Source organism: Acomys russatus, chromosome 25, assembly GCF_903995435.1.
Source record: "Acomys russatus chromosome 25, mAcoRus1.1, whole genome shotgun sequence".
NCBI lineage: Eukaryota > Metazoa > Chordata > Mammalia > Rodentia > Muridae > Acomys > Acomys russatus.
The window spans coordinates 47,910,069-47,927,410 of record NC_067161.1 but is presented as its reverse complement, the minus strand read 5'-3'; the positions used below and the strand labels follow the sequence as shown (position 1 = coordinate 47,927,410).

At 47.4% G+C, this 17,342-nt stretch overlaps 1 protein-coding gene across 1 annotated transcript in view; it reads right to left on the bottom strand.

Annotated features, from left to right (window-relative positions):
• Positions 1-17,342, bottom strand: part of Myh13 (myosin heavy chain 13) — a 46,880-nt gene that overhangs the window by 3,436 nt on the left and 26,102 nt on the right. The window contains exons 23-35 of the mRNA XM_051167843.1: positions 16,515-16,660; positions 16,310-16,400; positions 15,148-15,537; positions 10,596-10,722; positions 10,390-10,508; positions 8,463-8,659; positions 7,490-7,673; positions 6,352-6,517; positions 5,597-5,721; positions 4,352-4,660; positions 4,067-4,270; positions 1,999-2,124; positions 1,633-1,803 (exon numbers count right to left, since the gene is read on the bottom strand). Of these exons, the coding sequence (XP_051023800.1) occupies positions 1,633-1,803; positions 1,999-2,124; positions 4,067-4,270; positions 4,352-4,660; positions 5,597-5,721; positions 6,352-6,517; positions 7,490-7,673; positions 8,463-8,659; positions 10,390-10,508; positions 10,596-10,722; positions 15,148-15,537; positions 16,310-16,400; positions 16,515-16,660 (2,355 nt within the window). The remainder of the gene's footprint in view (positions 1-1,632; positions 1,804-1,998; positions 2,125-4,066; positions 4,271-4,351; positions 4,661-5,596; positions 5,722-6,351; positions 6,518-7,489; positions 7,674-8,462; positions 8,660-10,389; positions 10,509-10,595; positions 10,723-15,147; positions 15,538-16,309; positions 16,401-16,514; positions 16,661-17,342) is intronic.

Here is a 17,342-nt window from a genome sequence, read left to right as displayed (position 1 = left end):
ATTGGAAGACATTTTACCCTGTGCAAGGGTAATGACCACAAAGGTAAATGACCACAGGCTCCTGAACAAGCTAGGAAAACCTAAGAAGTACCATGGGATTTAGTCCTCTCCTTCTGGATGGGGTCCATGAAAAGAATGAGCCTAAGCACCTGCTCATAGGAAATGAAGGGAAGAATTTTTTATTTGGAGCAGAGAGGGGAAAAAATCCTTTGCATATTTAAAAGAAACCATGTGCCCAGCAACCATGTTCTAGGGAGGTTCGAATAAAGAACAGTCGTACTGGGGGCTTCCTGTTGGAAAAATTCTTTCCTCTTTCCTCTTCTCCTCCTCTTCTTCCATCTGCCCCTCCTCCACCTGCTGTTCCTCCTCCTGCTGCTCCACCTGCTGTTCCTCTTCCTTCTCCTCCTCCACCTGCTGCTCCTCCTCCTCCTGCTCCTCCTCCTCCTGCTGCTGCTCCTCTTCCTCCTGCTCCTCCTCCCCTTCTGCTCCTCCTCCTGCTTCTCCTTCTCTTCCTGCTCTTCCTCCTACTGCTGCTCCTCTTCCTGCTGCTGCTCCTCTTCCTGCTGCTCCTCCTCCTGCTGCTGCTCTTCTTCTACCTGCTGTTCCTCTTCCACCCGCTGCTTCTCTTCCTCCTCCTCTTACTGTTGCTCCTACACCTGCTGCGCTCTCCCTTCTGCTCTCCAACCTTCTGCTGATCATACCAACTGCTGCCTCCTCCGGTAGCTCCTCTTCCTGCTCCTCCTCCTGCTCCTGCTCCTCCTCCTGCTGCTACTGCTCCTCCACCTGCTGCTCCTCTTCCTCCTTCTCCTCCTCTTCCTTTTCTTCCCCCCTCCCCCTCCTTCTCATTCTTGCCCACTCTTCCATTTTCTCTCTCTTCCTGGGACAGCAGAGATGTTCTAATAACCTCCTCCATGCCGCCCTTCTCTGGGATGTCAGTTGTCCATGCAGCACATTTCAAAAATGATTGAAATAGCCCAACACAGATCTGAAGGGAAAATCAAGTAAACAAGTAAACAGAACAGGGATCAGCAGTGGAAATGGATGGCTGTGAAATGCACTCAGAGAGCAAGTGCAGGATTTCTGGCACTGGGGAGATGAAGATGTATTACTTTGGGGGAAAATGCACCAATAAAGCTCCTGTGGGGATGGAGCGGGATGTACCCCACAACTGCAGCTGTGTATAGAGATTAGAAAAACTGAAAAGAGAATAACCTGAGAGTAGGGGACAGAGTGATTAAATTTTGTATAGAAGGAGCATTGCTTATCAAAATAAAGCTTGGTCTGGAATAGGAACCATACCAAAGTGGGGAATGTCATGATCATAGAGCGCTTTCCCTATATATGTGCCAAATTGTGAATCTACATGGGCAACAGGAAGTAAACGTTAACAGATGTCATCTTTGCTGAAGGTGGTGGTGCACACAGTTAATCCCAGTGCTTGGGGGACAGAGGGAGGCAGATCACTGTGAGTTAGAGGTCAGCCTGGTCTACACAGTGAGTTCTACACAATGAGAGCCTGTCAGAGACGGGGGGGGGGGGGCGCTGTCCCACCATCTATATCTGGTTCATGGTTCAGCCCAAGATGCCTGAAACAAGGCCACTTGGAAATCAGTGCTTCCTCAAATCACCCACCCTGGCCTCCAGTTTCTGGATCTGCTTCTTGCCGCCCTTCAGCGCCAGCTGCTCGGCCTCGTCCAGACGCAGCTGCAGGTCCTTCACCGTCTGCTCCATGTTCTTCTTCATCCGCTCCAGGTGGGCGCTGGTGTCCTGCTCCTTCCTCAGCTCCTCCGCCATCATGGCGGCCTGGGTCAGTTCACAGGACACATCAGTGAGCTCCCCACCCAGCACCCGCCGGAGCGCATCTCCCCAGGAAGTCACCACAGGCTGGGTGTGCTTCAGAAGAGTTGAGCCCCAGCCTCCTTGCCATATATGCCCTGGGTCTGGAATACCCCTTTCCCATCTACCTACCCGCACCATCTCTATGGAGATGACACTCACATCAGTAATGGCTTTCTTGGCCTTCTCTTCTGCATTCCTGGACTCTTGGATGGAGTTCTCCACCTCTGCCTGGCACTGAGCCAAGTCAGCCTCTAGTTTTTTCTTGGTATTTATCAGGCTCGTGTTCTGCAAGAAAAATTAGATTTGAGGGTGAAGGTCTCATATGGGCACTTAAAACAATGGGAAGGGAGGGCAGAGGGCGGGGAAGGAAGTGAATCACAGTCATGTTCCACTTCTTATTTTCCACATGAGTGGTCTGCTGGGTACAATATCATTCCTGACTGAACAGAAAGTTCTGAAACAGAGCCAAGAGCTGTACATCAGAAAATTGGGTAAATGATAAAGAGAGAATTTCAAACATTTGAGGATGGATAGATTATTCAGTAAAAGGCATTGGAACAAGGAAATGATTGATAGACACATCTATGTAAAATGAGAAATATTTCTACTAATTAAAAGATGCCATGCATGGAATTGAAACTGGAACAGTGATGACAAACTAGAAAACACTGTCTATATATGAAAAACAGCCCTGTCCTTATATAAATAAGATATAGAAATAAAAAGAATCAAGAGGAATTAATGTTAAAACACATTTGAAACACGATGGACACCCAAATGATGAGATGTTCTATCTCGTACTAAGTAAAAACTAATAATAATAATAATAATAATAATAATAATAATAATAATAATAATAACAATAACAATAATAACAATAATAATAAAACAAACCGATGATGTATGCTTCAACAATAAAGTTGGTGAAGGCTTAAGAGCTAGGATCTTTTAGAATTTGTAGAAAAGTCGTCACATGGCAATAAATGGGAATAAAAATTGGGACAGTCTTGTTAAGAAGTGATTTACATGTGTTATATACAAATGTCTTTAATGTTTTGGCTCTGAAATTTATTTTCTTCCAGAGATATTGACAATAGTAATCACAGATGAATGCAAAAATTTAAGTACCACAATATTTGTCTTTATAATATTAAAGAATTTTATTGGTAACAATTTAAAATAGCCAGCCATAGAGGATTGATTGCAGACATAATATTCAACTTTCATAGCCTGTTTTGTTTGCTATTAAAAACTGCAGCACTGAAAACTACTTAAATAGTTAGAAATATGTTCTGGACACATTGTTAAATGCAATTTAGAAGTTGCGAAAGATTGGTCAGAGATTTTACCAAAGCATAATATTTATGTAATTCACAAAGATCTAAGAATAAGAGAACTTAACTCATTAACCATTGAGTGATTATTTTCCTTCTATGTGCTTGCTTATGAGTTATATGTTTTCATTATCTTTAAAACGTTTATAGCTTTGGGGGGAGGAATTCCTAATATTGTAAGATTTCAGCTTAAATTATGACGAGCATTCATTCTCATTTGAAATTCCGAAATTCAGGTAAGTTCCAAAATCTAAAGCCTTGAGTAACAACATGATATCACAACTGCAAAATTCTACATCCAAACTCATGCAAAGAGCCAAAGTCAAGATTGTCTTTAGTGTATGTGTATAAAGCAATGAGGTTCAGGGTTAGGCTTGTCCTGGACCTCCACTATCGCTCATTATGCATATGCAAATATGCAAATCATGCAAATCATCCCAAATCAGAAACACTTCTGTCCCCAAGTAAATACCTGGCATGTGTGTATTTTGCATTAAGAGTTTTTAAACCTGCATTTCCTCTGTGAATCCTTCGACGCTTCCTTGCTCAAATTCCACAGCATACAGCCTGCAAATTCTTTCATCTTTATTTTTGATCAAACAGAGCTCAGAGCTCTATGAATTAAGAGTCAAAGTTTTCCTGGCTTGGTCTTGACTGCTAGTCTGGGAAGAGTGGAGAGCTCCTTGCCAAGGCACCTGGGCTCGATCTGCGCCACCTCTCCTGCTCCGCCCTTCCCACCCCCACCCCCCCACCCCCGCCTACCCCATACCCCATCCCCGCCCCGGTGGATCCTGAGGTAGAGGGTAGAGGAGAAGTTTTAGTTACCTGGGGAGTATGGCAGAGCCACTGCCCTACCTGTCCCAGGATGGACCTGAGTTGAGGAGCCAAAGTACCTGGGAATGCAGCAGCTGGACGCGGTCACTGGAGTCTAGGAGCTCCTGCTCCGACAGCCTGCGGGTCCGCTCGGTCTGCTCCAAGGCCACCTTCATTTCCTCCAGCTCCTCCTGCAGGAGGCCATTCCTGCGCTCCACGATGGCTAGCTGCTCCTTGAGGTCCTCGTTGCTTCTCAGGGCATCGTCCAGGTGCAGCTGGGAATCCTTTGAGGAAAGCCAGGAGTGAGGGCAGAGTTCCAGGGCGAGCTGCGGGCCCACGGGTCTGCCACACGGGCCGGTGCGCACCTTAAGCTGGGCCTGGACAGTGCGCAGGTGTTTCTGGGTCTCTCCCACCTGGCGGTTGGCGTGGCTCAGCTGAATCTCCATCTCGTTGAGGTCACCCTCCATCTTCTTCTTCACCCTCAGAGCATCATTGCGGCTTCGAGTTTCTGCGTCTAACACACTTTGCATGGCCTCCACGGCACGCTGGCTGTTTCTCTTTATTTGCTCAATTTCCTCATCCTTCTCTGTGACCTTGCGGTCAAGCTCAGATTTTACCTGGCTTAACTCTAGCTGTACACGCAAGATCTTGCTCTCTTCATGTTCCAGGGAACCCTAAGAGCAAAGGAACAATAGGAATTTTATAAGCAACAGTGTATCCATCCTTTCTCTCTTTGTTTTCTTTCTGTCTTTCTATCCTTTCATTTCTTTCTTTCGAGATAGCATCATGCACCCAGGCTCACTATGAGCCCTGGAACTCAGTATGTAACCCCAGGCTGTTCTTAAACTCATGACCCTCCTGGATGCTGGGATTAGGTATGGGTCATTACACCTGGGGGTCGTCATGTTAAACAATCATTTTCTTCCAAACTATGCCAAATATGGCATCATGGTGCTCACTTTACACACAAGAGAACAGTGCTCCGAGCTTCGGGCATTTGATGGGTTCTTGAATGTCCCCAAGAGTAGTGAAAGTCAAACTAAAACTTTGTATCTGCTACTAACAAATAATCTTACATCTTAAAAGGGACAGATCATTGATTGAGCTGGTAAATATTTTTATTAACAGCATATTTAATAGTGACTATAATTCAGGAACTGTTCTAGTCTCTGCCTGGATAGGACAACTGCTCTCCTGTTATCCTGGCTGAGCCAAATTCCAGAAACATCTCAACTGGTTGTTTGGTGTGGACCACCACTGATCACGACACCAGGGGGACCCTGGGTCTGGTTTGATGACACAGGATTCCTGGTAGCCAAAGGTGCTTTATGACTCTGTATGAAACAAAGGATACTTGGTGACTGACACTTTCTTTCTTGGGAGGAAGATATTGAGGACATAAAGAACACGTTTATTTATTCTCAAAAGGGGACCGAGGGTAAATGACACCAGAAAGTAAAGTGGTTCAACCCAGGCTTTTCAGGTCCAGGGCTGGCTGGCTGCTTTTCCCAGTGGGGACTCCCAGCCCCTGACAGGAAGGGCACCGAGTGAGTGGCTGGGTGAGTACTGTTCCTTTCAGCTTCCTGTCTGATTCCAGGCGAGACACTCGCCTCCACCTCCTCTAAGGCAGCCTGGAGATCACACTTCTCCTGCTCCACTTGCTTCTTCGTCTTTTCCACTTCCTGGAGGTTTTTGCCCGTTTCTGCAATCTGCTCCGTTAAGTCAGAAATCTCTTCTGCAAAAGACAGGATTGGTTTAAAGCTTTCAACCAGCTCACAGCTCACAGCATAGGCGTTCGCCAGACGAGCTGGGCGATGGCAGTTCGCTCATGGCATTTGCGGAGGAGAGAATGCTGGAAGCCAGTCTGATGAAGTGGAGGCCGGCTGCAGAAGTGTTGCCCCACCTGCACTATGTGAAAAACAAGCCACAAGACAGAAATTCTTTATGACCCTAAGTATACAGAACCATCACGAAGTCCCAGAAGCCTCAGACTCCGAGTCTTCCAGAACCAGCAGAAATGCAGGGAAACATGGATGCTGTCTAATTTTATTGGTCAGAAGCCTGAAGTCATTAGGAACTTCGGCAATAGGCTCAATGCTACTTTAAAACTAGACACATCTCTAGTTTTCTATTAGGAGTGTGCTTAGCCCCTCACTGGGCAACTCCAGCCCTCAAAATAAGAATCAGCTGCCATCGCGCCTGTCATGCAGAGGGTTTGAGCCTTAGGGAACACTAGTACATTTGAGGTCTGATGGATGAGGATGTTGTGGGTTCACAGGAAGGAAGGAGGGAGCTGTGGGTAACTCAGGCTGGAGTTGGCAGGAGAGGGGTAGCATGACCCAGCTGTGTGCCCGAGGGAGCTCACCTTGCAGGGTTTTGTTCTCCCGCCTCAGCGTCTCTAACTGATCCGCCACCTCCTCATAGGCGTTCCTCATCTTGAAGATTTCGGTGCTGAGAGACCTGGACTCTTTCTGCGCAGCTTCCAGCTCGGCTTGACTTTCATCCAGCTTTTGCTTCCACTCTGCAAGGACCTGCGATGAGGGAATGGGGAGCAGAAGAAACAGAAGAGCCCCGGGGGACTTGAGAGGGATCATTCAAACAAGGGCTGGGAGAAATGCCAAAGCGTCACCCTCCCACCCATGGAGACCAAAGGAAGAAGGTGGGCTCTAATCTAGACCAGGGACTCCAAAGTCTGATGTCTCCACGGGTGCCCTGCTAGGTCCTTAAAATCTGACAGGCAGCTTTTCAGATTTCAGAATATTTGGAGTATTTGTGTAGACACGAGAGACCTTAGAGATGAGACCCAAGCTCCACACAAAATGCACTTGAGTTTCATTTGCTACGTTATGGTCGTATGAGATTTTTGTACAGCACTTTTAGCATGCTTGTGTGTATGGAGGCATGTAATGATGTGCATGTGTGTGCATACATGTACAGTGTGTGTGAGAGCATTTGTGTGTGAACGCAGGTGTGAGCATGTGGGATGTTGATCTTCGCCCTCCACCTTGAGGGGAGATGCTGAGTGGCTTGGCTAGGTGGCCTGTGGGCTTTCCGTGGATTCCCCCCGCCCCATCTCTGCCTCCTATCTTTTGTAGGAGTGCTGGATCACAGACACTCATGCTCCGTATTCAGCGTCTGTGTGAGCTCTGAGGATCTGAACTCAGGCTTGCAAGCATGAGTGGCCAGTAATTCCATCCGCTGAGCCATTCCCCCAGCTAAACATGTTTGTGGTTTGACTACCACTCGTCACATGAGATTGGACATGGGATTTTCTTCCCTTTGTAGCATCATGGTGCTCAAAATTTTCAGGCTTAGGGTTTGGGGGTTAAATACATTCAGTCTACATGACAAGCTCATCCTCCTTCAGAGGGGCCTATAGAGAAGTAGAGAAACTCCCTGAATCATCCACGCGGGAGCTGAGGTTCTGGTTCCATGCCTCACCCAATGCACTCTGAAAGGCTACCACTGAGACCACCATGTCTGTGAAGCAGGTGGGGAAAGACCTTGTCGAAGTTCCTTTGCTTCTTGTCCAGGGTGGCGCAGGCTGTGTTGGCTCGCTCCAAGTCCAGCATCAGGTCGTCCACTTCTCCCTGAAGCCTCTGCTTGGTTTTTTCTAAGGAGGCACACTTGGAGTTGGATGCCTCAGTGTTTTCCTCCGCCTCCTGGAGCCTCTGAGCCAGCTTCTTCCTAGGAGAACCGGTTGTTTTGTCTCACCAGAGTGGGGGTATTTCAGCAATAACTATCACACTGAAGGAGAGTGGACAGTATGGGAAAGGCTGCCTGAGACCTGACACGTGACTGTGGAGGACCCGGCGCCATCATGTGTAAAAAATAATGAGCCGCCATGGACCACGTAACCAATATGGTCCCATAAGACTATGACAGAAATGGAAAAAACTCCCATCACCTAGCAACACGGTCACCATTGTAGCATCGCAGTACAATATATAATTTGTTTCTGGGATGCTGAAATAGGCGAAGCTACTGAGCTGCTGTTCATCAGAAGGCATGGCAAGGGGGCATTGTGTAGGATCTTACTGCTTCATACTGGCAGTAAACGGCAGTGTCGCTGGGTTATGCATTTACTATGCTACACTTTTTGTTCTACTTAGGAAAGAGAAGCTTACTACAAAGTGTGGTGCTTTCACACTGCCTAGGCTTGCAGACTCACTCTTGAAGGGTCTCCTGGTGATGAAATCCCTAATGCCAAGTTTCTCAGAACACATTCACATTGTCAAGCTGTGTGTCTGTATTACCAGAATAATCCCGAAATGCTTGATGACAAAGTCAGTCTATAAGGAGTCACCGATTGAGCCAGGTGGAAGGACAGCCCCTGGGAAGAGTGGGGGACACCCTCTGAAAGCTTAAGGAACTACAACGGAGAGGAAGAGATACTGTCTAGCTGTGGGGGGGGGGGTGCTGCCCTCCTGAGCCTTTTTCTAGGGCCTTTTCTCCCATGGGGAACTTGGGCTGTACTTGGCCTCCTCCAGCTCCTCCGTGCGCTGGATGGCGTCCGTCTCGTATTTGGTCCTCCACTGGGCCACCTCGCTGTTGGCCTTGGACATGGCCCTCTGCAGCTCAGCCTTGGCTTCCTGCTCCTCCTCGTACTGTTCCCGCAGCAAGTCACAGTCGTGGCGGGAGGACTGCAGGGCGTGGGCCAGCGCGTTCTTGGCCTGAGGATCACAATGGTAACTGACTGCAAATCCACATGCCCATTTTCCCAGCAGGGGAATGTCCATTTATATAGCTGTTCCCAATCTGAGTCACTTCCATGTTGCTTCACAGATTTTGGTCACATCAGCATATCTAATATTTGATTTTTAAAAATTCTCTCCATAATCATGTTTACTACTAAAAGAAAGTTATAAACCACAGTAAAGAGAAAGTTATTAATATTTAGCCAGCCATGGCAGCACATATCTATAATTCCGGCACATAGGGAGCCGAGGCGGGAAGATTATGAACTCAGGGGCAGTCTGAGCAACATGGTGAGCTCTATAGCTCTATAGCCACATGGTAAAATCATCCCTCAACACGCTTCTGAATATAAGAAACATTAGAAATGTCTATATCAGACATAAAGCAACACCATCAGCATATCTCCAGACAGTTTGCATACTGTGGCTCTGGGCTTGAGGCTTGCCCTCTGTTTCTTAATAAAGTAATAGCAACTGCTAAAAGGCTGCTGTCCACACTGAGGCCTTTCAATGGCTGTGATGGCAAGGATCAAAGCAGAATTGAAAAGGTATGCTGTGACCCTGAAACGGCTACAGCATCCTCTGGACGCTCCAGAGGCCAGCATCCCCATACGGGGTGGGGGGCCCGCTGGTGTGAACTAATACCTGGAGTCCTTGCCCTCCCTCATTACTCTCTGGACAGAACAAATGCTAAGCTCTAGTTTTAATGATCACCATGCACCCTCGGATGCCAACACTAAAGAAAAGAGTTCTGTTGACCCAGGACAATGATTTCTGTATTTTCATCATTTTTAGAGAAGACAAAGAAATGCAGAACTTTGCCTAAGGAAGGGTCCTCATAGCGGCAGTGAGAGCCGTGAAAGGACAGCCTCTGGCCTCCCTTGAGTGCTCCATGTTCAGCCTCTGGTTCTCATGGCTTCTTCTTGTGCCCTAGTCCACCAAAAACCTTCCCTCAGACTAGAAAGACAGAGAGATAAATACAGGGCTGCTCTTTGCCAAAAATGAAAGATAGGGAGAATTTCAAAAGATTCCCTTGTAAATCTCACCCAGATCACAGAAGTCTCAACCAGATCAAAGCAAATGCCTTTCGCGTGGAATTTTGAATGTCTAGATTCCTATTTCGGTGCTTGAAACGTCAGCATCAGTAGCACTTACAGTGTCCACTGCTCTGGTGAAAGTTTATTTACCATCCATGACTACAGTGTGTGTGTGGGGGGGGGGGGGAAGAGTGTTCCTATCAGTTTATGGACATGTGACATAAACTGTATCTAGATGCTGAAGGTAGCATTATGACGATCCTCCCGTAAGCCATGCAGTCTTTTGAGAGAAAGGGGACTTAAGAACAGATCGTACAGGAGGTGACCCACAAAGAGCATGGGATTCTAAGCTGCTGGGGTGAATTTCTTCATGACATGGTCTCACTGTGCAGTAGTGGGAAGGGACACTTTTGACTGGGCGGCGGGGCGGCGGAGGGGTAGTTTATCAGGCCACCCTATGAGAGATGGAGATGTTAGGGCTTTTTGGTCCTGAGGGAAGAGATCCAATGCCAAGGTCCTTTGTCATTGGGGAACAGGCTATTATGACACTGAATGGCAGAGAGATGGAGCCCTCTTGATACTCTACTGCCTGCAATAGTCTTCCCTCTGTGCAGTGAACCTCCTGTCAGGTTTATCTGACAGACAGCTTCCCCGAAGAGGCGGCCTTACCTTGGTTTCCTCCTCCAGTTGCCTCTTAAGCTCCTCCAGCTGCTGTGTGAGGGCCTGCTTGCTTTTCGTGAGCTGTGAAACCAGAGACTCCTTCTCTTCCACTTGATGGCTCAGCTCCCCTGCCAAACAGATGTGGCGCCATTTTAGGATCTCCAACTGCCAACCACCATGTCCCCGCTGGGCCCCGGAGGCCTGCCCATCCTCACCGTTCTGGGTCTGCAGCCTTGCCTTCTGCATGTTCAGATCATGGATTAGCTGGGTCTGTTGGTCATCCTTGGCTTTGATTTCATTAAACTGGTCTTCCACAGACCGGCACATTCTTTCTATGTTACTCTGAAAAGCAAAGAGGCCAGTGGGAACTGGGAAGTGGGTTTCTGGTGCCCAGCACTGAAAATGGACACTTTGATAGTCCGGCATCTTGTTGGACTAACTGAAAACATGAAGCATATAAGGGTTGGTTTTAACAATCGTCATCATGGTGGGCTTTCTTCATTTGTGTGTGTGTGATTGCTCTTTAATCAGCAATAGCGTGGAATGTCAGCTTTGCTAAGTACGCATGCAGTAATTAGAACCAGCTTCCAATGTGATGCCACTCACGGGAACCCTGAGACCATGCTGGAAGATAAGCAAGCCTATTGCCAGACGGACACTGTTCCCAAGCTCCGCCTTCATGTTGCAGTGTTTGTTTCAATGCGACAGCGGTTCCTGGGGGTGGGTAAGGAAGATGAGGAAGCCACTACCCCAGCCTCCCATCTGCCTGTAGTTGTATGAGGTTCATCCAACTCCCGCTCCCTGTGCATGGGTCAGACCTCACTTCTCTTCCCTCCCTATAAAATATAGAAAAAAGTGAGCATCTGCTTCCCTTTGACTAGAAAGTGTGAGGCAGCAGCAGAAGAAGCAGAGGTATTAGATCAAAGATGGTCCTCAGGGAGCTCAGGACTTACTGGAGGATGATGGACTTGGAAGCACTCAGCAGCAGGGAGAGGGGTTTGAGAGGGTGGATGATGCTCAAAGAGAAAACTCAAAGGACACAACAACTTAAAAAAAAAACCCGTAAGGCAAATAGAAGTGCTGGACTTTAAAGTTGAGAGCACAGAGTGAAATAAAGCCATTCCAGAAGTCGGATGTTGAGATGACACTTGGCCTCTTGTGTGGTGGTATCAAGGGGAGGTGGGGCTTTTAAAAGGTAGGCCTTACCAAGAGGTAATTACATCATTTGGGTACCACTTTCTGAAGGGATCAACGATGGTCTCCTAAGACTAGTTGGCATGCGAATGAGCTAATATAAAACTGACTGACACCTATGTTCCTTTAACAAACGCTCCTACCACCATCTTGTCATCTGCTGTGAGCTAAATAAGTGTTGGCACATCTTCAGAACTATGGGCCAAATAAAACTGTTTTCCTAATAAAGTACCGAGCCTCAGGTATTTTACTACAGCAATAGAAGATGAACTAAGTCATGGAGTGACCAGAGTTTGATTGCCAGTGCCGCTTGTCACGCAGCTTCCAACCACTTGTAAGCACAGCTCTAGAGGATCCAACACTTTCTTCTGGTCTCTGTGTGTATCTGCACACATGTGCCCCTACTCCCAAATAAAATAAATCTGTAAGAAGTGCAGAAATCAATATTATGTGAATCAGAACCTGAAAATAGACAGCAAAAAGGGCTGAGGTGGTAGCTCAGGGGTAAAGCGTTTGTCTGACATGTGCAAGGGCATGTGCTCAATTCAGGCAACACACACAGACAGACAGCAGAAAGAGAGACAGAGACCAGGAGACGCACAGAAACAGAGAGAGACTCAGAGAGACATACACATACAGAAAGAGACCGACAGACAGACAGACAGACATAGACAGATAGATAGATAGACAGACAGACAGAGAGAGACAGAGAGACAGAGAGAGAGAGAGAGAGAGAGAGAGAGAGAGAGAGAGAGAGAGGGAAAGAGAGAGAGAGAGAGAGAGAGAGAGAGAGAGAGAGAGAGAGAGAGATTCCAGGGGCCCATCTTTCTTTCCTGACTTCCTCCTCTTTGGCTTCATTCCCTGAAATTCTGCAATCCTTTTTGAGAGACTCACATCCCCACAGGGGGCAGTGGTGTTTCTCCCAGCCCAGACATTTCCTGTATATTGTACATCCTGGGAAAACAGCAGCCCTTAAACCAAGGAGGCCATGGTTACTCTCTGAGGGGGATTTTCTGTGAAATCACAGGGAGGAGGCAGCTTTGCTATGAAGGTGGTTGGGTTTAAGTGTCAGAACCTTCATTTGCATAATCCCCAGGGAGAATGAAGATCCCTAGAAAGTTCCAGATAGGGACGGGAGACAGAATATGTTCCTGGATAAGCATTCTGGGAAATGTCTTAAAGACGCCTCAGTAATCGGTGTCTTTTCTTGCTTATTTTTACACCTGCATTAATGTGCTGGCTAGAGGTCTGACCAAGTGGCAGAGTGACCACTCAACACATGTGAGGTCCTCGGCTCAATTCCCATCATCTCAAAGCAAACAAAGCAAAACAAAAAAACAAAAAACAACAACAAAAAGTAAAAGCAAAAACAAAAACAAATGTTCATTTTGTGCTTCATTGCCCTAACTTTCCACACATGGAGTCCTCAGTATTTATGGGAACCACATCCTTAGACTGAATTCACAGCAGATCCAAATGACTAAAGCAGCTGTGTGTGGTGGTACATACATATAAATCCTAGCACTTACACTTGGGAACTGAGGCAGGAGACTGCCACAAGTTCAGGGGCAAGCCTGGGCTGCACAGGGAAACCTTGTTTTTAAAAACCTAAAGAAATGGAAATACTAAAGCAAACCGACTTGTGGTTAGCATGTGTGGATGATTTTAACTTTGGTTTAATTCAGTTTTAGTTTTTGTTTGTTTGTTTGTTTGTTTGTTTTAAAGACAGGGTCTCCCTGGCTGGCCTAGAACTCCATATGAAGCAGGGTGACCTTGAATTTACAGCAGCCCACCTTCTCTGTCTCCCAAGTGGAGGGGTCACAGGTGGCCATGCCCGAGATTTTTCCTTCAGGGCTCTATTCCCTGAATAACAGGGCATAGTGACTTTATCGGATTTTACATTATCTGAGAAGGCATGAGTTGTAGAAGATTTGGGTGGGAGGATGTGCACAGGGGAGAATATGCGCATCTTCTGTGCTATTCTGTGAGGTCCTGAGCTATGGATTGGGTGTCCATAGAAGCACTGGAAACAAACCACTGCGGATACTAAGGGGTGACTATTCCTTTATTTCTTTTCTGTTCTTTCCTCCCTCCTATCTCCCTCTCTACTCCTCCTCTTTGCTTTTGTTTTTGGTTTTGGTTTTTTTGAGACAAGGTCTCATATAATTCAGGTTGGCCTCACTATGTCTGAGGATGACTTTGAATTTTTTTCCCCAAAGACACAGAAGTCTGCTTGTCGTGGAACTCACAATGTAGACCAGGTTAGCCTCTAACTCACAGAGATTCACCTGCCTCTGCCTCCTAAGTGCTGGGATTACAGGTGTGGGTCACCATGCCACTCTGACTTTGAACTTTCAATCCTGCCTTACCTTCTCAAATGCTGGCATTAGGGGTATGTGCCACCATTTCTGACTTGTGTTTTTTCTTTCTCTTTAGAAATATGTATTTTATTTTTAATTAAGTATATGCATTTGGAGCAGGGTATGTGCACATGATTGTAGATGCCACTGAAGGGTGGAGTCCCTAGATCTCCTGGAGCTGGCCTTATAGGCAGCTGTGAGCCAGCAGACTTGTTGAGAAATGAACTTGGGTCCTCTGTAAGAGCCATATACGTTCTTAGCCACTGAGCCATCTCTTCAGGCCTTTGTGCTTTTTCTTCAAGACCTCCAGTACTAGTGTTTCATCTGTCTCAAGGTATGCTAATTGCATGCTAATTTCACACTGGCTGAGTCTTCCAGTGACAAACACTGTGGGGTAAGAAGTTGGCATAGAGAAAGCCACGGTGAGAAGCCCACATGTTAGTCAAGCTTAGATTTAGTTCTTGCGCATGCCAGAAGGACTAGAAAAGCCAGCAAAGTTATCATGACCTTGACTGGTGGCAGATCGCTCAACCAAGCGGGAGCAACTTTGCTTTGCATTTTTCTGTTTTCTCAAAATTTATAAGTTGAAACTAAATCTCCATGTACTGAGAGGTAGGACATCTGGGGGCAGGTAATTAGGTCATGAGGAATCCACCTTTATTAAAGAGGTGTACATGCCTTTAATCCTAGCATTCTGGAGGCACAGGCAGGCAAATCTCTGTGGGTTTGAGGCTAGCCTGGTCTACATAGGGTTCCAGGCCAGCCAAGGCTGCATGGTGAGAACCCGGCACAAAACTAACTAACTGACTAACTAACTAACTAACTAACTAACTAACTAACTAACCAACAAATAGTTGAGAACTCGCTCCCTTGTTCTGACATTGGAGGACATGGAGAGGAGGCACCATCTTTGCAGCAGAGAGAGCGCCCTGGCCAAACACCGAGTGTACTGGTTACTTAATCTCAGACTTCCCAGCTCCCAAACTGTAAGCAACACTTCTGTTGTTTATAAAATTGTCCGGTCTAAGGTGTTTTGTTATAGTAGCCTCAGTTATTTGGGACATGTGATTTCAATGAATTTGAAGAGTTAGGAAAATCAGGAGTAGGGAAGATGGTAACAAATTAGAAGGCACAGTGAGTTTGGGGCATCAAATTCCACTTGCTTACAGGGTGGGAAGACATGGCTGCCAGGACTGGAAGGTCAGACAGATACCTTTGACTTGGAGACCGTTTCAATGTTGCTGGCCATGTCATCGATCTCCATCTTCAGCTCGCTCTTCTCCTTCTCCAGCTTCTGCTTGACGCGCTGCAGGTTGTCAATCTGCTCGCCGAGCTCCGCCACGCTGTCCGCGTGCTTCTTCCTCAGGGCGGCTGCCGTGGCCTCGTGCTGCAGGGTGGCCTCCTCCAGGTCCCTGCGAAGTTTCTGGAACTCGGCCTCTCGCTTCTTGTTCATTTCGATCTGGGCTGAAGTGGCCCCACCGGCTTCTTCCAGCCTCTCGCTGATCTCCTCCAGCTCCCGCGAGAGGTCAGAGCGCTGCTTCTCAATTTTGGCTCTGACTGCGTGCTCTGCTTCAATTTCTTCCTCCAGTTCTTCTGTGCGGGCCTGAAAGGGGCAGTTTAGTTAGGCAGGTTGTGGGGTGGGGAGCAGTCCGTTTCAGGAGCAGCTAGGCGCTAAGGGGAATGGGGGCAAGCAGCACTAAGTTGAGAATACGTTGTCATTCAGTGGGAACAGCGGTGGGAGGGACAACCATAGTTGTTTGGAAGCAGCCTAAGTGCCCATCGGTTGGGGAATCATCAGTCAGTTACGATGAGGGTCTGTTGTGATGCCAAGCAGCAACTCAATGCTGCAGCAAGTCCACTATGGAAAGCCCTGCAGAACAGGCGGGTATCGAGGGGTAAGCTGCATCCTGAGCTTAGGATGAGAGGATTCCTGCTGAACATATGAAGGCACCTGAATGAGTTTTGCATATACACCATATCTTCTCTCTGGGTCTTCAGCATATACCTACACACACAGTGGTGGGATCCTGAAAGATCCACATCCACCTGAACCTGGCAGCTCCTCTTCAGAGGACTGGAGGGCCCTGGGCTTAGGAACAGTGGTCAGGGCACCGTTACCAGTGACGATTAGCCAGCAAGGGCCCATTCTGATTCTTCTCAAGGAAATTTTTGCACCGCTTAGAAAACTTAAAATATTTCTTTCAAAAGCTATAGGAAAGGGTCCATTGTTGTGGTGTGCCACAAAAGCAGGGAGGAGAAAGAAAAGGGGGAAAAAGCAGCATATAATGGCACAATAAGAAAATAAAAGAAAAAAAAAGAGGGAGAAAGAGGAATCTGGGCCCCTCTGTGACTGGGGAGGCACCTGACTCCCTCACCTGCAGTTCTTTAATCTTCTTTTGCAGGTGCAGACTGAGGACTTGTTCGTCGTCGATTCTGGCTTGTAACTGGCTCATCTCAAACTCCTTTCTGCAAGCAGAACGAACAGATGAGACAGTGTGTAAACCAGGGCCCGTTTACCGGAGGCCGTGCGTGGCTTCCAGCCTCACACGCAGGGGGATAGAACACACATGGAGGGCCTACTTCCTCAGTCTCTCCTCTATTTGCTGCTTGTCGCTCTCTAGGTCCATGACGGATTCCTGGGACATTTTCAGGTCTCCTTCCAGCTTCCTCTTCACTCTCTCCAAGTCAGCCCGCAGTTTCTTCTCCTGCTCTAAGCTGCCCTCGAGCTAGGAAGACACGGGGTGGGGACGGTGGTCCAAGGCTAAGGAAGCAGGTTTATCCACGGCAGCCAACGCAATCACGCCCATGCCCTGTGGCCACTTGCCCCAGAATGAAGGTAGCCAGCCTCCCATCTTCCGCGTCTCTGTCCTATATCTTAGGGGGTGAATATCTTGGGAACCCTCTGGTACCTCTTTTTAGATCATATTCCCATTTGGCCTGCCCCAGGTCTTATCTCCCATAGTAACCAGTGAGGGCTGTGGGATAGGCACTGGGGAGGCCCATCACTCCTCCCCCACCTGCACCTCTCAGCCCTGAAGGTAGTCAAGCAAGGAACTCAAGTGTGTGTGTAGGACCAGGCACAGGAAAAGTAGGGTGCAGCAGGGAATGCACCAACCCTGGCCTTGTTAGAGATCAACAAAAGGTCTAGCCACAACAGGGAGTAAAAGGAGCTACCATGAAATGCAGTTCTTAGGCCTGAACAGTAATTTATCATGGAAGAAAAAAAAAAAAAAACTTCATTTTCCTGGCAGTAAATGGTTTTTACTGTCTTTTGTTTTTGTTTCTGCTTTGGGGGTGTTGCAGGTGGAAGTCAGGACCTCACGCATGCTGTACCCCTCAGTTGCGCCCTTGCCTACATGAGCTTTTACACACTGTAGAGAACAACTGGAAGTTTCTGAATCCGAGCTG